Source organism: Epinephelus fuscoguttatus, linkage group LG19 (genome assembly GCF_011397635.1).
Source record: "Epinephelus fuscoguttatus linkage group LG19, E.fuscoguttatus.final_Chr_v1".
Lineage (NCBI taxonomy): Eukaryota > Metazoa > Chordata > Actinopteri > Perciformes > Serranidae > Epinephelus > Epinephelus fuscoguttatus.
The window spans coordinates 16821474-16846702 of record NC_064770.1 but is presented as its reverse complement, the minus strand read 5'-3'; the positions used below and the strand labels follow the sequence as shown (position 1 = coordinate 16846702).

The 25229-nt window shown below is 40.9% G+C and overlaps 2 protein-coding genes across 4 annotated transcripts in view; both read left to right on the top strand.

Moving 5' to 3' along the window:
- Window positions 1-19012, top strand: part of LOC125879231 (SRC kinase signaling inhibitor 1-like) — a 136852-nt gene extending 117840 nt beyond the window's left edge. The window contains exons 15-21 of one of the 3 annotated variants that reach the window (XM_049560966.1): window positions 101-362; window positions 1842-1981; window positions 2125-2277; window positions 2724-2852; window positions 4723-5658; window positions 9327-9464; window positions 18640-19012. In XM_049560966.1, the coding sequence (XP_049416923.1) occupies window positions 101-362; window positions 1842-1981; window positions 2125-2277; window positions 2724-2852; window positions 4723-5658; window positions 9327-9464; window positions 18640-18645 (1764 nt within the window). In that variant the 3' untranslated portion in view covers window positions 18646-19012. The remainder of the gene's footprint in view (window positions 1-100; window positions 363-1841; window positions 1982-2124; window positions 2278-2723; window positions 2853-4722; window positions 5659-9326; window positions 9465-18639) is intronic. The other 2 variants (XM_049560967.1, XM_049560968.1) reach the window with 2 other exon arrangements.
- LOC125879567 (uncharacterized) lies at window positions 19011-22691 on the top strand (the record flags this gene model as incomplete). Its single annotated transcript, XM_049561516.1, has 1 exon — window positions 19011-22691. A coding segment is annotated over one exon (570 nt), but the record flags the coding sequence as incomplete, so codon positions are not given.
- Window positions 22692-25229: the final 2538 nt, after the last annotated feature.

The window sequence follows — 25229 nt, the reverse complement described above, 5'->3', positions numbered from 1 at the left end:
ACTGCTAACTCTGTCATTACCAATCATGTCACAACATAGTTACACCAGTACTACAACACCACATTGGCTGCGTGCTTAGATCAGTTTCTCCTCTCCACAGGCAGCAGAGCGGGACTGGGAAGAAAAGCGGGCCAGTCTGACCCAGTACAGTGCCCAAGACATCAACCGGTTACTGGAGGAGACCCAGGCTGAACTAATGAAAGCTATTCCAGACTTGGACTTTGCTGCCAAGCAGATCAAGCCCTCCTCCAACACAGCCTCCTCTCAGAACCCACAGAGTGGAGCAGGAACCCCAGAGCACCGCATCAGCAAGCCACAGCACAAACTCTCTGGGAAAGAGGGAGGGTCCAGGCGTGGCTCTGGTGAGAAACTTTGCTTCTTTAAGTTGTCAGTCAGTCAATCAATCAATCAGTTTTATTTATGAAGCCCAATATCACAAATCACAATTTGCCTCACAGGGCTTTACAGCATACGACATCCCTCTGTCCTTATGACCCTCGCAGCGGATAAGGAAAAACTCCCCAAAAAAAACCATTTAACGGGGGGAAAAAAAACGGTAGAAACCTCAGGAAGAGCAACTGAGGAGGGATCCCTCTTCCAGGACGGACAGACATGCAATAGATGTCATACAGAACAGATCAGCATAATAAATTAACAGTAATGCACATGACACAATGAGACAGAGAAAGAGAGAGAGAGCGAGAGAGAGATATGCAGGTAATGACAGTAGCTTACAACAACATTATTGAAAGTAATAATATTATAGTTATAGTTCTGGCTACTGTGGTACAATATGTTGAAAGTATATATTAGTATCTGGCAGTATACATGTGTGATAATAATCATATGTGTATAATAACAGTAGAAGTATGACTAATGACTAATGATGGCAGCAGCAGCAGGCATCTGGCAGGACCACGGCAGCAGCACAACCACACACGTCACGCTGTCCAGGCACCGCTGCGATATGAATTAACCTGAGAGACAGTGGAGCACAAAGGCTCCAGAGAAGAAGCCGAGTTAGTGACATCCAGAATGGCCGAGTTAGCAAGATGCAGTAATAGAATACGAGAGAGAGAGAGAGAGAGAGAGAGAGAAGGTGCCCGGTGTATTATAGGGGGGTCCTCCGGCAGACTAGGCCTAAGTCAGTCTAACTAGGGGCTGGTACAGGGCAAGCCTGAGCCAGCCCTAACTATAAGCTTTATCAAAGAGGAAAGTCTTAAGTCTAGTCTTAAATGTGGAGACGGTGTCTGCCTCCCGGACCATAACAGGAAGATGATTCCACGGGAGAGGAGCCTGATAGCTGAAGGCTCTGGCTCTTGATCTACTTTTGGAGACTTTAGGGACCACGAGTAACCCTGCATCCTCAGAGTGCAGTGTTCTGGTGGGATAATAAGGCACTATGAGCTCTCTAAGATATGACAGAGCTTGACCATTTAGAGCTTTATAAGTTAACAGTAGGATTTTAAGTCAGCTTTTTAAGAGCTAAGAAACACAGCCTTGTGTTCAGGGTAACCACTGTGCATTTTAAATTTAATCCAAGTAGCTTTTAAACAGTTTTACAAGCCCTGCAGGTCATCAGATTTCTGCAAGAACATGTGTTCCCTAAACTGGAATAAAATATGAAAATCATCAAAACGGGAGACACAGCATGAATATTAAGAGTTTCTTAGTATTATAAATACAATAAATCATTTGACATAGCATTCACTATTGAGTGAAGCAGGTTTTACACGCCACACATAATACAATGCCTACAAATGTCTCATTGTATGTTCTAAAATCACCACAGTCACTGTATGAGTCATTTCTCAAGATGCCTGAATTACATCCTTTTCCAGATGAGCTGACAGTACCACGGTATCGCACAGAGAAACCCTCCAAGTCTCCTCCTCCTCCACCACCAAGACGCAGTTTCCCATCTTCTCCAGGTATAACAAGCCGCAGCGGAGAGCCCCTCATTCCTGGAAAAAGTATAAAGGTACAACAAAGAAAATTCAGGAGCATAGTTTTATTTACACTGCATCATTGTGCAATTAAGACAAGGAATATTCTTGGATTTGACAATAAGATGGACACTGGCTTCAGATACATAAAATTCCTTTTTTGTATTTATGTTTGTAGAAGTCCGAATCTGAAGAGACTGAAGGCCAGAAGCCTCATGTAAAACTGAGGAGGGCCGTGTCTGAAAACCCCCGTCCTGCGTCTACACCCCCCACACTTGCCTCCGGGGACAAGGAGGAAGGAGAGGAGGAGAAAATTGCTGCTGAGTTGGAGGTAAACTAAAACATGGGTTGTGCATTATGTTGATTATATCCTCAATAGGCTGATGTTCAATGACTTGGAAAACTGCGCTCTTTTTATTATTTATGTTACGTCCACAATCTGCTACTGGCTTTTGCGTGCACATATTCTCACAAGCAGACATGCTCACCATCATTACCACATGTTCAAGCAGCAGGTGCCATATGTCCCCCTGCCCCCTGGCACTGGAAGAGCCCAAAGATCACATACTGCTCAGTCACACACATCATCACCCAGGGCTCACAGATCACAACCAGACAGATGGACCCTGATGGCTGCTTGGACTGTGTTTGAGATGGCCTGCCTAAAATCTGATACAACACAGACCCAACAAAAACTGATTTTCCATTATTCAGTGGCCATTGTGTTTTTAGCCTACAGCTTATGACAGCTTTTGAACCTCGTTTTTCCTTCCCCAGCTGTTTGAGAGAGTCCCGCTCAGGCTCGCTCTTCCCCTTACCCTTTCCCTACCTGTTAGCCCCCGCAGCAGGAAAAGTGTGCCCCCCTGCAGACTGGACCTGTGGTCCTCTGAGGCCCCAGGCACCAAGGTAACACTGGCTGACCCTGAGTGTTGTGGATTGCTGTCCTCTTAAACCTTCTTTTCCTTTTCACCCCAACACCCACAGAAACCACCAGCTACTGCTCAGCCTCCAGCCACATCCACTCCTCCTATCTCTTCAAGCTGAGTGAACACAAAGTCTCCCTGCAGCAGATACTATTGCTCACAAATTATTAATGTGTGTGCATTCTGCGTTTATAGAATCCCAACCAAAAATGTGCAGAATTCACCAACACCAAGTCTTACTTCCACAAAAGCCTGTCTCTAATTAATTTTTGCAGTGTTGTTATTGCATTATGCAGCTTAAACTGGTGTGGAGAGACTGAGAAACCATGTATAAACTCCATAAACTGAATGTAATTGTTTGATAGGGTGATCATTCGAACACACACACAACTTAAAGTTGCATTGATATCCGGGTCTTCATAAGCTATTTTGTCATTTGTTGTCAGTCAGGGCTGGTAGTGCACAGTTTCTTTTCTGTTTGTTTGTTTGCTTTTTTTTTTTTTTTTTTTTTGCTGGAAATATAGCTACCTGTGTTGATCACAGCTTTGAGACTCAATACACTCTTCATTTGATTTAATGTGAAATTGAGAATATTGATTAATGCAGGTTTAACGTGACACAAAATAAGAGACTGTTATTTAGAAGCATCGTTGGCACATGAGTATACTGATGTTGTGGTGTCTGAGAGCCAGTTAGTAGTGTGTGTGTGTGATCACTAGTTAAAACTTGTGTCAGACTGCTGCCCAGCTGTGCTTTAGGTCCCAATCAGACAGAGTGTGTTTTAACAGCCTGCAGAGGCTTTTTAGAATGTTTTCAGCGTTCTTCTTGTTGTATTTGCGTTGCTGAGCAGCTCTGATTTTTCCATCCCATGAACCCACATTTTTGCAAGAGCATCCTGAACACCTTGAGTTGAAAAAAACTTCAAATCATCGTGGAAAAGCACCTGACATCACTGCTGTTTTTTTTTTGTCCATTGTCCAATCAGATGAATTGAGAGTTGAGCATCCTGTGGTGGCGATAGCAACAAGTTAGCAGGGCACCATATAAGATTTTTGTTAAGCTAACTTAAGCTCACTTTCAGCATTGTCCTACGCGAGCTGCAAGACATATCTGAAAAAACCGTAGTCTCTGCTACTTTCTGATGTTTTCTCAACTGTGATTAGGCCTGACGATTGACAGCACATTGTCAAACTGTTCCAGACTTATCCTAAAATAAGCCTTCAACCAACCATCATCCCTGTGAAGCTGCCGGACCAGCTGGTGGTTCTCCATGTGACTTCTCCTCTTTCCGAAAGATTCATGTACCCGCTCATATTTCTGTCACTCATATTTCTCTCTCACCCTCAATGAGAGCAAGAATAGGTGCCCTCCACTTGTTTTTTTTTTGGTTTGTTTTTCTATGCAGATTGTTTGCTTCACAGCAAAATAGCCTTTATGCTAAGGACATCTGATTGGGTAGTTGCCTAAGTATTAAAAAACAAAATTAGAAAAAGAAGCAGGCCTAAACAAAAAAGCATTACTGTGCACGTGTGTTTTGCATGTTACAAAATGTTCTGTCTGATGGGGACGTTACTGGACTGCTTTAGACTTGAGAGGGAGCTTCATGGAACAGACTACACAGACAGCACATCAGATGCACATGTTAGGAGCACACACGTTCACATACCGATACTTATTTTAAGAGGAAGTTTTCTAGACATACATAACATACAGGTTGTTGAAACTGCTAACTCATTTCTTTCTTTTGGTTTTCTGAGTCTACAGTGATCTCACACAAGTTGTTGGATTGTGCTGAAGCTATAACCAGTTCATTGTGTTAAAATTTAAACCTCAAGTGCTTTCCTCATTTATAGGGAAGGTGCTTGTCTCCTGTTCCCCACATCGTGTTGACAGAGTGTTTGCCAGCTTCACCCACTGCCTCAGAGGATCCTGTCAGAGATTCAGTAAATTACCCTCGAAAAGAGAGTCCGTCACAAGATTGGACTGGTCATCACACCGTCTACCAGACTCAAACTTTAAAAGAAAGGGATTTATTTGAAAGCCCTATTCAGCAAGAGCAAGAGCAGCGTAGTTTTAAGGAGGACATGGAGTCAAAACCGGAAGTTGCCCTGCTGTTGACAGAGCTGGAGGTGAGGGTAGTGTCTCCCATTGAGGTCCAGGAGCTCAGCAGGACTATAGGAGAAGCTCTGCAGACTCTGACCATCTCACCACAGACTAATGAAGTCCCTGAGGTCCAGCTGAGTGGACGGCCTCTACTAGTGCTCCTCAGAGAATTAAATACAGTCAGGGATGCCTACAGGCTGCTGTATTCCCTTTTGGAGTCATCCAAGCTGGTGCCCAAACCCAGAATAAAGTCCTCCTCCCTCCACTTGGGCCAGCAGAGTTCTCTGATGGATGCTCTGAGGAGAGGGATAGAGACAGGGGACAGAGTGTTGACACTTCAACACAACACTGAAATTAAGATTCCTGAGGTACAGCAGACATCAGTAAACATTACTCAGAAGTCCAGCGGATCACCTAGCTCTGCGGACAGACTATCCAACGAAATCCAGAGGAAACGCAGAGAAGGTATCCGACTCAGCACCTACAGGAGGCTGGACAGCTTGGAGGAGACTATTCGTGAGCTGGAGAACACATTGATAGAGATCAGTGGCCATCCATCACAGCAGCTCTACACTGAGACAGCCACCAAAAGCAAACCTGTGCAGGTGATGGGCAGTCTAACCACAGAGACAAAGAAGCCTCCGGTCCCACCCAAGCCATCCTCTTTCAGCCCAGCATCGATCCAGGTTCATTGCTTACACCTGCTGTGCAGATTCCTGCTCTGAAGCAGTGTGCTCTATATTCTCTCTTCACTGCTTCTCTATGGGTGACTGTTGAAACTTAATTTTCAGGCTTCTGATGTCTGCTCCCTGACTAAATCAGCATCTAACTGTATTTGAAATTGAAAATATGTAATAGGGGACAGACAACAGACTTCCTCCCTACTTGTCTGTTCTGTGATTAGTGCTGGAGCAGCTATCCTACTGAGCTCAAAGCTGTTAATTGTTTCTTTATCGATCTGTCCTGGCATCTGTTTTCTGTCTGTAAAGCTAGCCAATTTCTCCTTTTGTTACACTAAACAGGCAATAAAAACAAATGCATAGTCAATGCATATATCTTAAATTTCCTCTTCTTTTTTTCTCGACTTGTCGGCTCTATCCTCTTATCTTTCTTTTGTCTGAAATTCAACTCTCGTTTCCTCAGAAACAGTTTTAAACAAAATAATATTGTGTCAAGGCACATCAGCTAATCTTTTTTTTTTTTTTTAAACAAGCCTAAAGGTATTTCTATGTACTGTGTCACATCATTATTGCACACACCAAAAGTTACTTTGTGATTGTGTTTCACAGAACACAGACAGAATACAATGTGGGTCATTTCAGGTAAAAATATGATTTAAAGGGCAACTTCAGTATTTTTCAACCTGGAGCAAGAGTGCTGTAGCCAGCAGCAGTGGGCTGCAATGTAACCACTTGGGGCACTTGTGCACCGTCAACTTTCATTTCCCATTTTGAAATCTCCCTGGCTTTGGAGTTAATAGCAAGTAGTTTGCTCTTATGTATGTATGCATGTATTTAATTTATAGTCTAAAATACTGCCAAAGTTTTGAAAGATGGTAAATGCAGTTGGAAGTGAGCTTATAGAGTCAGAAATGTAAAGTAAAAGGTCATCTGCATAAAGTGACACTTTCTGTTCTTGGCTTTTCTGTTGGATTCCCCTGACCTTGTTATGTGTTCACAGCTTAATTTCTAATGGTAAAATATATGAAATTGATAGGAGAGGGGAGAGGGGGCATCTCTGTCTGGTTCCACGATAAAAGTGGATAATAGGGGACATGCAAAGTATTTGTTCTGACACGTGCCATGGATGAGCTGTAGGAATTTTATCCATGAAATAAATCTTTGAGCCAGGCCAAATTTATCAAGAGTGTAATACAAGTAGTTTCACATCTCCCAATCAAAAGCTTTTTCAGCATCAAGCGATAAAGCAATCTCAGGCACTGGGGATGATGGAGTATGAATTATATTAAAAAGCCTTCCTAAATTTAAGAGGCCACGTCTACTCTTGACAAATCCCCTTTGATCTGGAGAAATCAAGGAGGGCAAACACTGCTCTACTCTAAGGGCGAGAGTCTTTGACAGTGTTTTAAAATCCACATTTAAAAGAAATACAACTATTGGGCAGTAGAGATACACCTTTTTGTTAGAGTATGATTCTTTTTGTTTAACCAGAAACAGCCTCAAAATCGCTATCACCAAACTATTTAAATAGTTATTTTATCTTCGTAAAGATACACTACGTACACACTACATTCTGAGTTGACACAAACAAAAACTCACAAAAACCGTCTTAGTTCATCTTACCACTGTGCCAAGTAGTGTTGTCAAAAATATGGATTTATCAATACATATCAATTCTCAATCGATATTATCAACAGCCTACTACTTTCTTTCTCTATTTTCTCTCCAACAGTAAGTTGGCACACAAAACCATAGCCCATAGCCCCACCTCCTCTCACTCACAGAGCTGTCTTCTTGTTGTCTTACTCATTCCGGTTGCATATAGGCTCTTGCAACACAGTTTTGTTTTTTACTTGCACTTTATTGCATTTTGAATGTGTAATAGTCGCAGAGGATTTGGAACATGTTACTTGTAATACTCATTTTTTAATAAAAAAAAATTTAATTTTATGCCCAAAATGTCAGTTTTTCCCTATGATACTGAAAAAGGTACAGACCACTGATATTTTTGCAGGTATTGTATTAAAGTTAGAAATTAAAGTATTGTGACACTAGTTCCAACAATCATCAACTTTGCTTTGGTCAAAATAAACCCATAACTCACCCAGTTAATATGCTGGCTTTAAAAGGAGACTAGTGGCTTTGACAATAGTCATTTTGGGGCTGTTTAGGATGAAACAAGGGATAACAAAAAGGTCTATCTTTGTAGGTTTTTTCAGACACTTAGAACGATAACCTGACAACAGGTCAGTTGCAAAACCAAACACTTTCAGTGGATGTACAGTACATTGTGGGTGCATATCCCCTGAGTGGTTACATTGCAGCCTGTTCTGCTGTTCAGTGCTGGACCAGTTTCAAAAACGGTTGTTCTCATTAATCCCTTAGACAGAAAAACATAGGAAAATAGGGTCAAGGTTGAAAAATATCAAAGATACTTAAAAAAATAAAAATAAATATTGATCGAAAAGCCAGGCTGAAAACATAGTAAATAAAATTGTGCGCAACTTTGTTATTAATCCCACTACTCAGGAACCTTCATGAGGATAGAAATCCATCTCTTATACTGAAGCCAAATATCACTTCTAATACACTTCTTGTTAACATCTAATGACCACTTGTTGAACTATTACGAGACATTGCGAGTAGCCTTCTTTCACCTCACCTCCAGTTGACCGTAACACAACAAAAGATTAGGGATAATCAAAAGACTTATTGCGTCTCTGTGTCAGCTGCCACTTCAGTGAGGTGTCTTGACAGCTCGCATAGTATTCCCTGTTGCTCTGAATGTAGCCTCCCACTCAGGGCAGGGCTGCAATAACTGACAGTCGCACTGTCATGGTGAGTTTCAGCCCTGTGATGTCGAGCCAGGGAGCATTCCCATAGGCATGGCAGAGGATTACAGTGTCTCCACACATTATTTCATCACTCCAACTTCAACCACGTTCATCATTTCTACATGACCCTTCTTCCTACTCTTGTCCACATTTGCTTGCGTAGTCACCAAATTCATACTGACAAGCGATCTCCTTTCAAGCCCCATTACAGTTCAGTTTTAATTAGCACATTAAATAAACCACTAAATATACTGTATATTTTATGTCTGCATTTCAAAATTCAGCTTCACATCAAGAGAAGAATGGGCTCGAAGGAAAGAAAGGCAGGTTTCTTTGCCTTGAATTATTGTAGCAGAAAAAGATTAAAGATATTCAACGCTACTCCTTTCAGCTAATGTCTCTGTGTGCACAAGAGGCACAGTTGGATGGAAATTTGCCAGAGTGTGTATTTGTTTTTGTGCGTATTAGACAGTCGACAGAGTAACTCAGCGGGAAAGATCATTAAGCACACTGTCTCGTGGATCCTGCGGTGAGGCTAGGCTACGCATCGTCAGTTTTGATCTTGTGTTTCTATATTCTTCTCTTTGTCATTTTTCTACTGATAGATGGTGAAACTCTGAAGTAGATTGTTCAGTTGTATCAGCAACAAGCTCTGATCTTAAAAACCTCATTGGTCTCTCAGGAGACAGACTTGCTTGTTGGAATCAACTTCTGTATGAAGTTGATGTGCATCTGATGTGATGCGTAAACTAAGGCACTGAAGAGGAGAAATTAAATGTATGACCATGTTATGTGTGTCTAAGGTGCGCTTCACACACCTCTCCTCTCTTCTCCTTTCAGGGAGGGAATGGTACAAGCGCCGGTAAAGTCCTCCACTCCTCAGCTGCCTCCAAACTGAAGCACCTGCAGCAGAACAGCACAGACAAGACTAAAAGTGGCAGAAGAGAGGACTTCCTGAAGAGCCAGGGCCTGAACCAGGTATTATCTTATATTTAGCTGTTGTCAAGGCCAAATGCACACTTGATCTGGCTGCCTGTGCAGACGGACTGAACGGTATTTTCTGGACATTCTCTGTATTGGCTGCCTTTTGCAGGGGTGACAGTGAAGGCCATAACCGTTTTTCAGGAATAAAAAAAAAAAAAAAAAAAAAGGCTTGCACGGAAGTGGAGTATAAAAATCATAAAAGTGAAAATGATCATCATTATAAAAAAGATGTTGCATTTTTACTATGTCCTCTGTCTGAAACTGGGGCAAAAGAGGCAATGATCTGTGTCTGCTATAAATCAAGTAAGATGGGAGTTTTTTTTCACATATACAGGCAACTTTGATGACCTTCTTGATATAGAAACCTGATTTTTTTATAAAGGTGATGGCGCCTTCACACTGAACCTCTGCAAGCTGACAAAGATGCCCTTTACATCTTGCATTAAAATATGTCTTGTATCCAGGTATCATTTAACCTAATTTTGAATTTGAATTTTATTGGTACACAAGATATGTTTTAAAAAAAAAAGTATATAAAAATAAACATGTCAGGGATTGTGCAAGATAGGTAAGAAACACCAAAGGGTCTTATGATGAAAACCTCCCCTCTAGAATTTCAAATGTATTCTATGACAAATAATTTTCTCACTTATACGTTAGAATATAACAGACAAAACAAGAAGATATAATCATCATAAATGAAACAGACACATACGCATAACACATGAACATAACTAATACATTAACTATGGCACAGGTGTTTTTTTTATATTAGATTTAAATGAGAGTAAGGATGGACAGGTTTAATGAAGTGAGGACTATTGTTCCAGAGTAATGGTCCTCCATATTTCAAAGCATATTGCCCAAGTGATGTGCGGTAATAGGAAAGATAAATATCTTCTGCTTCTCCTGTTGGATATGAATGTACATCAGAGTTCATTAGTAGAAGGTTGTTGAATACATCTTGTAAGCTGTGCTTTTGAAGCATACATTTATACATAAAAATATTTGTTTGATGTATGTTAATATAAAAATTGACAGCAGATTTAATTTCTTAAACAGAGGAGCCGATGTTTCCCAAGGATTAGGTGTTGTTGCATTACATTATATGTCTCCAGCATTAACAATGACATCCGATCGTTCTGTCCAGCTCAAAGAACCATGCAGTCCTGTCAACAACTATTATGATCAGAATTTTTCATTAAAAAAAAAAATACAATTACATAGGGTGCACATCAGGATATTGGCTGCATTCAGAGACAATATTGTTGTAGAATTAAAAACAAATATACATATTTTTAAAGATCTTTTGGGGGGCTTTTATTAACGTTTTTATTATGTGCAGCTAGAGATTGACCAGAATTGGGGGAGAGTGGGGGGATGACATGCAGCAAGAGTCACAGGTTGGTATCAAACCCAGACCACTGCAAAGGACTCAGCCTACAGTATATGGGGCACACACTCTACCAGGTGAGCTAGAGGTCACCCCCTGAAACAAATATTTTAAAAAAAATTTGCTGGTCTATAGTTGTCTTTGTTATATATGTCAGAGTCAGTCAGGATGAACAGCAACGTCGATGGGGCTGAAACAGGCCTCCATGATTGTTAAGACAGTGACTGACAGGAATGCATTACAGCTGAGGGAGACGTAGTATTAGTAGTGTTAGCATCAGATGAAAGAGAGACCACTGTATGCCCCGTAGCTTTGGCATCAGGTGAGAGAGCTGCTGCTACCTCACTGGCTTCGAACAGTTGTGTGCAGTTATGTATTTCTGCCCATGTAGTTGTTTTATGTGGACTGAAAATGCCATTGCATTTACACCTGTGTTCAGTGTGGTCACAATGCGTCCCTGACCACCCCAGGGTTGGTTTGACCAGTCAGATCACAATCTTTGCTCAGTGCAGTTACACCAGTACTTTCATGTGGTCTAGCACTATTTGATTGCAATCAGATCACCCCAAATGTATATTAATGCAAGGTGTAAAGGGGGTCAGAGTCTCCAGAATAGCCATGCAGCCCCTCTGTATTTTTCAGACTAGATCAAGTATTAACCTTTACCCTCACTTTTTACCTCCACTTCATCCTCTCCTTGCCCCACAAAACTACTGCGTGTCCCCACCATGCTTCACTCCTCAGCTTACATTCCACAAAATGTGTATAGTGTAAGATATTTCTTTCTTTCTTTTTTTTTTTTTTTTTGAAACACTGTGGCCATAATTAATTGAATTTAAATCCAGTTTAGCTAATGATCATAAATTCTTTGATGCCAAAGTCACATTGTTGTGGCAGTCTCATTATCACGAGTTTGTCAAAATATATCAAAGTGTCCTCTGCAGGCTTTTTGTCCCGCAGAGAATTGTGTGTCAGACAGGTGACAGTGGCAGAGGATTAGTGCTTAAATCTACAAACTGTGTTTTTATGTCTGATAATCTTGAGCTGTCTCTAAGTTTAGTATCTAAACCAATTAAAAAGTTATAAAACTCATTTTCTTAGCATTACATATTATCAAAATAGACTTGTGTAAGTCTTGAATTTTGTCCTATTGGTATGAGAACATGTAAAACTTAACCTGTTTGTGTTGATTGAGAAATCAGCTTGGTCACATAGACAGACAAAAATATATTGTTGAAGTCTGAAGCCTATTATTTTTAAATGTAATGTGCATTAAAAACTTAAAATGACTGAAGTTTGATATCAGAAACTTGAAAACTCCCTGCGGAAACCTCTTTCCATACATACGTGGTTATACATTTGCCTGATAGCTGGCTCAACACCTTTTTTTACTGCTTTTAATTTGCCAGCATTTTGGTGCTATAAAATAAGGTAAAGGACTGGACATAAGGATGCCTGATGGCCTCTGGAGGCAAGGAAATTGAACTGTTGAAGCATGTCAGTCCAGTAAAGCCAAGACGAGATTTTTGCACCACTCCTGTGCACAGGGGAAAAAAAGCTTAATGTCAATGTAATTTGAAAAATAACAGGAGCAGTGAAGTGAACCTAAACCTCCATACCCCAAAGAATTTGACAGAGCATTCAGACACAAATTCAGTCTTGAAGATTGCAGAGAAGTGAATGTGTTAGGCAGAGAGGGAGAGATTGGAGAGATGGGGACGTAATGAAGCTTTGGTCGGCTCAGACTGAGAGAAGATTGGGAGGAATCTCTGCAGTGCCATGTAATAATCGCCCCTTGAGTCACTGGCAATCACGGATTATTCAATATGAAGAGGACAACTCTCTTTCCCCACCATTAAGTCTTTCACATTTCCTCTTCTCTATGTCTCTTTCCTTTTTCCGCTCTCTGTACTCTGCAATTTACACACGCTGCCCGTTTCTCCTTTTTACTCTTTTCCCCATCAGTCTCTCTCGTTCTCTGTGATTTGGAAGCAGAGCGGATTCCTACCCCTGTCTAATGAAAGCAAAATTAGTCCCATTATTTCATTATGACACTCATGGCGCACTCTCTTTGTCCACAAACTGTTCAAAACAGCCATTGTTAAAGAAGCTGTATGTGTGAAAGCGCTATCCTCAGAGGGACAGTGGGCACTCAAAGCTAATTGTCAGCGTGGGAAGTTGGTGCCAAGCCGTTTAGGGTGGCAACATACCACAACTGCATGACGAATAACAAAAAGAAACAAAAGAACCAGCTGACTTTAACCAAGAGAATAAACAGTCAGCTGTGGCAGCTTTCACAACAACTGCTGTTGTGGCATTATGAAGTATGAGATGCAGTGAGTAGTTGAAAGGTCAAGTGGTCAGTCAGTGCACAAGTAGGTAGAAGTTTGTTTTGATTTGTTATACAAAAACAAGAATAGTCAGGCCATTCGTTAAGAAAGTAGAGGATTCTTAGTATGAACCTGCCATCTAGTGTGGTCGTACCATAGGCTGTAAAAATAATGAACAAAGCTACCATGATGACACCCATTGGTTTGTGGACTGCCTTTTTGAAGCCTTGAGTTCAGCACTTTGCCCGTCGCCATCTTGGTATTTTGGAGCCAGAAGTCACCTTGCAAGTGGCATAACACATAAATATGCGTAAATTTGGGTCTTAATAAAATGTAAACGGCTGAGTTATATAAATATTCACCCCTGTACAGTTGTCGTGAATGTTGAAATTAGCTATAGAGACCAAGACTGTTTTTTGTACCAGGCTGTCAAAATGCTTATTTATGCTGTAAAGTTGGGTATTTTAACATGGGAGTCTATGGGGATTTACTCTGTTTTGGAGCCAGCCTCAAGTGGCCTTTTGATAAATTGCAGTTTTTGGCACTTCCATATTGGCTCCATTTCTTAGTCTCTGAGGTCGCTGCTTGGGTCGTACAGTACTAGGCTCATTACTGCTACTTAAAAAGATACTTTGCCGATTTTGCGACATTTGTATCATAACAGTGTGGGTAGTATGTGTAAATGAACTGTGGTAAACTTCCCTCCATCCTACCAGCGCTTAGATCTCCCTGCTCATCTCTCAGCTCAAATCTGCTGGCTCTAGGGCTATTGCTCCAACTACAGATCATACTTCTGCATTTACGTATACTTGCCACCACAGACACTGTATAAGCAGATTGAGAGATCCAGAATCAGATCAAACAGTAAGACAAGGCTGTGCTGATCACATATAATCCAAGATTATGTTACTGTATTGCCTATTTCTCACCTAAAGTGACTTCAGAAACATATAGTGCACTGTTTGGCTATAATACAAGAATTTTGTGAATAGGAAGTGGGCACCATACTGTTTCCTGAATTATCAAAATGGAGGCTGAAAAAGCAGACTGCTGTGTTGTCTATTTGTTGCCTCTAATGTTTCCAAAAATATATTTTAACCCACTGTTAACTGTACCTTAAGATAATTTATTGCTAGCTGGCTGCCATATTGTGTCCTGTGTAAAAACTGAAGAGCTTGCATTGCATCAGCCACCAGTGGTAGCAATTATTGGCCCGGTGCAATGCAGTGCATTCTCGTAATTGTAGGTTTTCTACCTCTTCAACAAAAGAAAATGCCACAGTTTTTTACTTTGGTTTTCTCTGTGCATGTAGCACTATTTTCAAAAATATTTGCATCTACTCTATAGAAGGTTTTAAGAAAAGACCATTTTTACAGCAGTGAAATACTTCTTTAAAAAGATCTAAATGTGCATGGCTCCCCAAAGTGTTAAATATTAAACAAATCAATGATTATAAAATAAATAATCACACAAATAAATTGTGTAAAACACATAAATGAAAAAAATGATTAAAATGAAAGTCATTATTATGAAATGTTAAACCGGCAAGTTTTAGCCAGTTAGCTCCTGTTAGCCAGAGCGGCAACAGTGTCAAAGTAATTCTGAATTAAGGTCACTGGCTGAAAGGTGAAAGGGCAGCGACAACACCACTGTAACAAAAAGTGACAGTATAAAGTCATAAAAAAAGTGTTGGGGGAAAAATGCCATTTTAAATCAAATCAGCCTTTTGAAAAAGTAAAATTAAAATGTCTATTCAAATAAAAATGATGATGGGATACAGTAAAATTCTGATGTTATGAAAATGAATGATGAAATAACATCACATAATAATGAGTTGAATTTTAATTATTTCTTGAATTATTAAGATTAGGTTGATTTAAATATTTCATATAATTTTTTATGATTATTTTATAATGTCTTTATTTATTAACACTGGTTCCATAATCTTGAAGTGTGAACTCCATCTTAACCATGCAGTGCCATGTACAGTACCGTACCATGAGTCCTGGTTGAAACTGCCAACACAAATATTTTAGCAACCTTTTTAAACCTTAATGAAGCAAGATGCTCTGAATGTAGCCTTGTGTTGTTGGTTTCCACAAGCTGTTGCTTTTGAAATTGCTCCTCTCGGTCAGATTCCCATTGCCTTTAATGTCAAACCCAGAAAATAGCACAGATCCCGACAATTTAGCTTACAGAAGGATGGAGCAAAATCTGTCTTCTAAAACATTTAAATTCAGTATAATGAAACAGCTGAGCACGGACTATGCTGGAAAACGCGCTGATTATCTGCAGCTCATCTCATCAAATTATCAAGCCGGCTGGCTCATATGCATACATCTTATAAGAGCTAATTAAGAACTTCTGCAGACTCTGTTCACTTCACCTGGTGTTTTTTTAACCCATCAGTGACATTGTGCTCCCGATCTTTTTGAAGAGAAATCTTAATTATGGCAGCTAAAAAATATGAGCACTCTGCTGCTTTTTTTTTACGACTAAAAAGTAAACAGGTTATTTTTGAAGAATGTGTTTGTGCAGAATGTGTCACAGTCACAGTCTTCAGCATCTATTTTTCTAGGATCCACATACAGTATTATGCCTTAGTTGTAACCAAAAAATGATGAAATAAGCCACCACAGTGTTTCACCTCACCCTCATTTCTCCCTCAAACTCACCTGCTGATCACACTTTGACTGATGTTGTTGTTCTGACAATTAGACGTGCCCACCATGGGTGACCTCTCTCCTTGGCCCGCAGATTAAGGTAAAAATGCTTCTTCTCTGGAACCTTTCCTGGACAGAATTCCCAAAACATGACCCCAAACTTTTACCCTACTTCAAGTTTCCAGTGGTGTGTTCTCTTTTGTTTCCTCTGGCCGAATGATTACTGACATTTCTAGGGCATTTTGAACTCAAGGAATGAGCACACCACTTTAGAGTGGTAGTAGTGGTAGTAGTGGTCCCACCCCCCAGCTAATATATGAATAGATCTAAATATATAAATACCTTTAGCATCAGTGGCATTATCCACACAATAACATTTCCCACCAGTTCAAATAAAAGGCAGCTGGTACACATTAACATGTCATGAAAGCCAGCTGGAGGGACAGTTAAACATTTTAAGACATCACTGTGTACCATCTGTAATCAGCTAAAACAAGATGCACTGGCATCATTTTTTGGTTTCATGAGGGTCCCGCGTTTAGCTTTGCCAATTTCAAGTTAGGGTTGGGTTTTTTTTTCATCAAGATAAATTTGCTGGTTGAATGAACATTGTGCCATTCAGCTAATTATAATTTGGATTTTTGGGATAGCAGTGTAAGCTTTAGCACCTGGCCTGGTGAATCAGATTTCAGGGCTTATCTCTTGCTAACCTCCTGGACATGCAAATAATGTGTTCCAAATAGACTTTATCACTGGAGCAACAAAAGTGCCATTAAAGCTACAGTTGGTAACTTTTATAAAAAATAACTTTTTGTCATATTTGCTGACACTGTCACTCCATCTAAACAGTATTACATGAGACAGATAGTCTTTGAAAAAAATGGTGTTTCTTCTAGGGCTGTTGCGATAACCGCTGTGTTGCAATACCCCACCCTTGACAAGCCAGCCACAGGGGATGGCAAGCAGCTGCCACAACTGCTATGTTCATGCTTTTTCTTTCTTTCATGCAAGGAAAGTTTGCTCCAGCTGGTGGGCGGTGCTTCACTCAACTGTTTGCAACATGGTCACAAACTGTCTCATTTTACAGCTAAACTGTGCACTAAAATATTTTTCTGAAAACATGTGATGTGAGTAATAGGCATCAGGTTGCCTAGGTTGACAGTTTGACCGCCAGTGCACATGCAGTGATTGACATGACTGACAGCTGTTTCAGAGACTCCTTGGCTCTGATTGGCTGTTTTTATTCACATGCGGTAATGCCATTAGAAGCAGTACGAGGAGGCAGAGGAACATGGGTTTTTTCACAGCTCATCTGTCTAATATACTTATGTGTGGATGCAGTGACAGTTTCAGCAAATATGATGAGGTTGTTTTTATAAAAGTTACCAACATCAGCTTTAATGCTCAAGTTTTTTGCAAAGCATCAGGTTCTTTTGTAAGTTTAGGCTCTGATGTTACCTGTATACGTGTTAATTGCGGGTGTTAAAATTAACAGAGCCTCTCTGATGGTGCTCTGTGCCACTCTGCTCGCGCCGCCTGCTCACTAAAGCTTTACTCAGAGGTATTAGAGCATTCCAGGCATGAGGATCCTTCGAATCAATGTGCTGGATAAGAACAGACAGTTCAAAGCCACAATTTCTACCCGTTTGCTTTGGCATAGATCAAGGAGGGCATGACAATGTGAATCACTTTCACGCCGCAAAACCCTATTTCCATTTCCCATTTGGTCTCTTATTACTGCTGGCGGTAAAACAGGGTAGTTAAAGGTGCTGGGCACGAGGTGGGGGTTGTGAAGACCTATCCTGGGAGGGTGTCGTTTGGCAGGCGAACATGTGCGTGAGATGAAGGGCGACTACTCTGCTGCACTCACAGACCAGAATAAATGTGTCGGCCAGGCTTGAGAGGAGTTCCTCAAGCAGAAGGAACAGCCCCGCTCTCTGGGGACGGTTGGCAGCACAGGCTCTGGAACTGCAACAGAGCAGGTGAAAGCCTCCCAGCAGCACAGTCTAGACCAGCACACCTGCTCTCCTTTCACACAGAACTACTCCCCATAATCCCTAAACCAACACCTTTTAAAACTTTTAGAGTCACTGCAGAACCTCTCCTACTGTTGCTTCTTATGAAAAGCGTAAATAAAACCTCCACAAAAATGTAAAAGAGTTCCTTTCTCACTCTTATCTCAGCCCTGACACCAATCTGGTGTATTCTGCTTGTTTTGCACCCTGCAGATAAAACTTACAAACTGTTTCTGTCAGATGCATTCACCTTGGCTCCACCTGCAAAAGAGAGACAAATACATGTTGTGACAAACGTGTTACCCCACGAGTTAGATACTGTTGGAACAGTGCCATCTACTGACTCATTCCACTATTACACAAAGGGACTGAACATGTGATGCCGCTTGTCCATCAGGTTATTTTGCATTTTTTAATGAGTATAATCATTAAAACAAGTGTCAAAATAAAGGTGGTCAACACCGGTGTAATTTGCATTGTCACTCAGTGTTGCACCATATGACAAAAGGTGTGTTTATTAGTGGTTTGGTCATCATGTGTAGAGAGCAGCCTGTCTCATGGCTTGCACCACACATGCTGATACCAACCTGAATAATGATCTCCTGTGTTTGTCTCTTGTTCTGTTTTCACCTTTCCTTCACCCCCCACCCCTCCACCTCTTCTGACACTTGTTCCTGCGGCAAACCTCACCCACCCCACCACCCTGTGTGAACCTGTGCCACCCTGCAACCCCCGGCCTGCCCACCTACTGTACCTGTGACCCTGCAGCAGTGAGCAGCACCTGTCCATGTCCAGCCTCTTGGGCTTCCTTCTCCTCCTGTTCACTTGATTAGAGAGCTACACACATCCATCCACCCCCTTTACTTTGTCAGCCTTTTCAAATCTCCAGTGTTTAATCCAAAATCTACACTGGACCCCAATCTGTGTGCAGTTGTGGATGTGTGTAAGAGTGTGTGTGTGTGTGTGTGTGTGTGTGTGTGTGTGTGTGTGTGTGTGTGTGTGTGTGTGTGTGTGTGTGCACAAGCATGCATGCACGCCAGGCATGTTTGACTGAAATGGTAAGGGAAGGTGCTGCAGGGGACAGTGCCCAGCCAATTTTAAGACTTTTAATTTTTCATGATTTTCCCTTTGATCCTTGAAAACCTCCATTCCCCCTTCCCCCCTCTTCTGTGTCCCCGCTCTACCTGAAGGCCTCGGGGACCAACAGCACCAGTGGCAGTATTGAGCCATACCTCTCTGGTATCAAAACGGGAATTTTCTCAGGCCGAGTGCCCTCTCCTGCAGCAGCATTTGCCCCTGGCCTAAGGAAGTACCCCCAGGAGGGGGCAATGCCCTCCCTGACAGCCTCCTCCAGCCAAGCAAAGGCCCTGCTGGCAAGCCTGTCTGCCTCCGGTCTGAGCACTGAGGCCCTGCTCCTCTCCTCCACCCTCCGACATCGCCGCCTTCTACGTGAGCAGCGAGCCTCCTCCTTGCCTCTGCCCAGCAGCCTGTCCACCCCCTCTACTCCCAATGCTACCTCCCCCTCCTCTTCTGCCTCACCCACCACCCCAACTCCTTCCCTGTCTCCCTCCTCCCCAACCCCTCTGAGCTCCCTTAACCCCCCTTCTGCGGTTCTCAAGCCCAGCGGTTGTAGCTCCAGCCTCAACAGCTGCAAGGAGGATGGCAATGAGCATGTGAATAAGGACCTCGCCCCTGGCAGCACTCAGTGATGAAGAGGAGGAGGACACGGGAGAATTCAAGCACCATCACATTATGAACCATGACGAGAAAACAACTGCATTGTGGATTTTTTTTAGTGTCATATTTTATTTCAGGACTTTTTCGCTTTTTCTTCCTCTTCTTTTTCCTCTCTAATTTTGGCATCACTCCAGTATGCAGAGTCTTCAAATTTCCATGGCAAGAACTATCGTACTGTAAAAGCAGTCACAATCTTCTTCTTGGACAAGTTTCCTACTCTGATCTGGTTCCATAGTTCCTCTGCAGTTCTCCCACACAGTCATACTGCCAGTCTGCCAGAAAGAGAGCGCACAAATGGGCCTCCCCTCCTACCAGCTGCCTGCTGTAAGCTGATGTGGTCTGGATGGATTTACTGACAGTAGCAGTCTCATATAAACCCTCACTCACTAGGGTTGTTAGTGGAATAGACAACATTTCTAGACTGTGACTTTTATCATAGAAAATAGAACTGCAATAATCACCAAGTGAGTCCAGTAGTCGTGTGTGTTCAGGATAATATTGCTCTCACATCACCTGGCAGAATGTGCTCAGAAAAAAATCAAAAGTAGATCAAGGTGATGATTGTGGTTTCAAGCTGTTTTGTGTTAAAAGGGCATTTGTGGCTTTTCTTGCATCACCTGTGTTTTAAACTCTGAACTGGTGCTATATTTTCCCCTCCGTTTGTACACACTGTGTAAAGAGTTTACATGATTGTCCTCATGCCCTGATCTCTGACCTGATGTGATCTGATCTGCTTTGTTGCAAGCATACATTCCACTGTCTGACTTTGATTTCATGTCACACTGAATACTAATATGTATCCCTGCAGAAAGAAATCCTTGCATTGAAAATTAGAAACAATTATGGGAAAATCTTTGATTTGAAAAAGACAGTGTATTCACAAAAGCACATTGTAGGGAGAAGTCCTAACAGCACATTTAAAATAGAACCAGGAGGTACAGTTACACAAACAGGAGAAAGGAATGCAACTAGTGAATTGTACAGACATGTTGAATTTCTGTATATGTGTATTAACTAGTTAATTATGACAATCAGGATGTTTCCGCAGTAGCATCTTACAGGTTGCTCTGGCATTTTGGCACCTGACATCACAAACCTTCCCAAAGACTCAAGCGCACACACAGTGATGATTAACACACACATTTTGTCACACAGTCTGCACTTGTAAAGCCAAGCTGTTCGCAGAAGCACAGACTCTACTAGTTGTTTGTTTCAGCAAATCTTGTGTGATGATTAAGGTTTTAAGTCACATCTGTTGCACCATTGATATCGAGCACTTTGGTAAAGTATGCCACATCGACCAGAACACAATTTCACCCTTTAAGGAATCTGATCTACAGAGTGACGGATGAAGTGGCTTCTTTTGGAGACACTTGTTTCTTTTGAACTTCAAAGTTACTCTGATGGGAAGCAGCTTCCAAAGTTTTCAGCTAAATTTGCAGGTCTTATTGTAAAATGGAATGCCTTCTTAGAACAGAATGTATCTTTCACTGCAGTGAAGTGATCGCACTTCAACATCTATGACACTGTTTCAACTCTTGAGTAGTGTTTGAAAGATAAAGAGAGTTAATCAGCACATATTTAGAGACTTCAAATACAGCTTGACCCTCCAAGGGCCTGAGAATATAAAAATAAAAAGCAAGCACAGTTTCCTCTCAAATGCCTGACACTTTCCTCGAATTTTGACCTTGTGAATCCAGTTAATTATAACAAGCACAAAGCTATAAATGTTCCTTAAAGGAAGGAAAAAAAACATCCCTGCATATTTAAAATACCATACATTAGATTACCAATATTACCGTTGCCTCATTTGGTTTTATTACCTGCATGTTGAAACATTTATGAATGTTAGGCCTTTGGTGTGCCTCAGTGACAGTAGTTTATCACTATTTAAAGCACATCAAAGGCCTGTCAGTGACTCCCTAAGTGTAAACCCTGCACAAGGAACCATTCTAAAGCTCCCTGTCCTGTGTTATTGCCTTAAGGCTGCCCACTGGGGAGGTGATGAGGTTGAACGGACAGTCATAGACAAAGTGATTTTTTATTTTTTATTTCAGTGGTTCACAAGAATGACCGTGTGAAATCGATTCTTTGTGGCATTGAGATTAAAATGTGCAAAAGGGGATCATGTCAAAGAGTAGGCAGCTTGAGGAGAGGGGATTAGTTTGGGGACATGTGTTTGAAGGCTTCTTTAATAAGGCCAGCTTTGACTTGCCTTGTCTCTATCGAGAGCGCTTGTGATATAAAAGACCCAAAGAGATGAGAGGAAGGGTCTGACAGTCAGAGAGCCATTAAGCGGCTGTTCTTTCCCTGCCCCTCTCACTTTGCTTTGTCTTTGGTGCGGGGCGTCTGTGAAATAAAAACCACTCAGTTTGAGGTAATCCTAGGACAAAGTTTGATAGGCAAGTTAACAGTGTGTGCAATATGTATTAGCACTCTTGCAATTTTGCCAAGGCAGTGCTCTTTGCCTTTGTGAAACTCCTGCCTGTTTGTCTGCAAGGACTTGTTACCATGTTTTTCCCAGTGCCTCTAAGACTTTGTTCTTACCAGAAATCCCCAGTTGATCTTGTATTACAGTATTAGATCAGCAGCAATGACAGAATACCACTTTTACCCAAAGAAGAGGCTGCAAGAATTGGCTTGTTCCCATTTTTATTTTATTTATTTATTTTTTCAAAAAAAGAAAGAAAGAAAAAGAGAAAACAGCACTTGAAACGCAGAGTGTGTCAGGTTGCAGCGGTGGCATTTGACTAAACACTCCCCGAGTTCTAACAATGTGAAACTGCAAGCTCACAGCACAGCGAATTACGCCTCACCCTGGGTGCTCTGTGGCTTCGCCAGGCAGGTTCAAGCCCTGGGTTTCATATTGAGTGAAGTCAAATGAAAGAAATTCACTTACTCATGCTGTTCCACACTCAAATCCATAACTCTCCGAGTTAAGTTTGCTGCATTTGCGTCTGGTGAGCGCTGGGGAGGAAGTATTCACGCTTGGCTGCTTTCCCCAAGTAAAGTCGGAGATGAAACCTCCCAGAATTGCGTGACAGTGCTCTCTGGAATGATTTTTTTTTTTTTTTTTTTTTTTTTTTTTTTTTTCCCTCAAGACAAGTGTTAGTGGGCTGTGATTTCAACATGGCCGGAGGCTTAGAGGGCATGTTGCAGACACTTACAGTGGATGCCACTGGCAATCAGAAAAACTCATGCAAACTTGAAATCAAACATAGGAGAAATATACATATATAAATATATCTAAGTGAGATGTTTGTGTATGATATTATAATTGTGAAGAAAAGTGTGATATATATATAGGCCTAGAGTAAATTATATACTGTAAAATGTCATCATCTCTTCAGTTTTATATATTAGTGACCATTTTGTACAGATTTTTCTTTTTTAATTCATTGAGAGAGATATTACATTTCACACTGAGATTATTTATTCATACGCAGAACATTTTTATATTTGTTTAAAAATATCTGTATAGATAACAGTTAGCCTCTGTAATATATGCTGAAGTTCATTTTTAAATTCTAGGGTTTTCTTCACTGAGTTAGATTTTATGTAATTTTGATTTTTTTTAAAAGCTTGTCCCTGAAAATGCTCGTCCAGCTCGTCTGCACCTTTGCCTCCTTATGTGAAGGGTCACTATTGAGGTGCCAGAGGCTGGACCAGTGCCTGTGCTTAGGGGCTTATTTTGCTACTATCTTTTTGTTTTAGGGGGTTGTTTTCTGGACCTTTGGTCTGTTATTTTTGGTTTCACCCCATCCTGTATTTGTGATTCAGCTTGTATTAGTGAGTTGGTCAGAAACACGGATATTGTGGTAACTACTGTGAAAGGTCAGTTAGTGGGCCCAAAGGCTTCATATGGAGCCTTGCTGCTTTGACAGAAGTAAGTTACATGGCTTTAATTTCCCTCTGTGTCATGTTTGCATGTGAACAGGAGTGGTAGCAATGTGAACGTGGATGCTCAGTGCATAAGCATTAAGAGACAACAGGCTCTAAATCATTACAACAGGTGGAAGTACATTTTGTTGTGCACTCAGTCGCAGTTGTTGCACTGAGTGGCTTTAAGTAGCAGTTAAGCTAAACCACAGAAGTCGTTAAAACCACCAAGATGGATCAATAAGGGAATTAATTGTGTGAATTAAAAGTTTTCTCTCTTCCTTTTGCCATTATATCTTTTTTTATAACGAACCTACATTCTATAGTATGTATATGAGGTTTTTACATGAATGTGTGGATGTTCAAAAATCTTGGCATCAAAAGTAGAAGAACAAAAATTGACTTGTAAATAGGCCAAGTCATTCCTAGCGAGTTCAACAAATTGTTATGTCCAAAAGAAGATGTTTTATTAATAAACTATGACGATGGGTACAAAGGTATATACAAAACAATGCATGTATAGTCTCAAGCAATCGCACGGTGCAGTCGAAAAAAATGTTGTCTACATGTTTTCTCAAAAAAATGAGAAAGAGCGAAAGGTAAAGAGGTGCTGTGTTAGAGGTTTACAAACATGAAGAATGAGATGTTATTTTGGTATCTGTGACACAGGCATGTTCAGTCTTACTGTGATGTTATGTGACTATGAAGATGACGATTGTGGCAGAGAGTGTTAGATGTCTAGAGGGATTCAGAATGCTGGGATGCACCCCAACCAGAGAGGTCACCGGTGATGGTGTACTCTTTCCACAGAGTGATTCTCCCATTTGTAGAGTAGTGTGATATAAGAACAAAAATAATACAGAAAATAGATCTATAATATAATGATATATAAATTTAAAAGCCTACTGATACTGGAGATACTAATTTATCAGTGTGGATGCCATGATATTCTGTGAGAAATGTGTGTGTTTTTCCTGTGAGAAGACAGTTGGCAGTTGAACCTGCCTTCTTTTGTACATAATTTGCTGTGATTGTGTGTCCAATAAAGTGCAGCTCTCTTGTACAGTGGTGGTGTCTGATCTTGCTTCATAATGACTTGTTTATGTTGTCTTGTCGTCAGGAAAGTACTGATATTTGGCCTCATGCAGGAAGGAATATACCAATAAATTTCCTCTTAGATTTGTGCGTATTTGTTTTTTTTGTTTGTTTGTTTGTTTGTTTTAGTACTGATACCTGGGATTCACCGATGTTCTTTTCATTTTTGCTCTTCTTTTAGGGGAGATGAAAATTTACAAGTGGTTGAGATTTAATCTCCTTTTTGTAGTTCACACGCTGGGAAGCACACGTTTTAAATTTGAGGGACTTACAAAAACAGGAATAGCATATAATCAAATTATGATTATTTGTTTCGGAGTATTTTTCATGATTGGATTATTAAATTTGTCACTAAAAAACATGGTGTGGACTTGATTCACATGACTTGGACTCAGTCAGATTCAAGTCACAAATTTGATGACTTCAGACTTGACAAAGTCAAAAAAAGATTTGCAACGTGACTTGGATGCTAACAACAACTCATGACTTCACTTGGACTTGATCTTTTGACTTGAAAATGTTTGGTACCTTCCCCCAGGCCCAAAGATGAAAAGGTATGTTGTTTAAATTAGTCACTTGTCTGCCACAAATAAATTCATTTCCCTTTATTTCCTGAATCAATGCTATTCTTTCACAACAAGTCAACG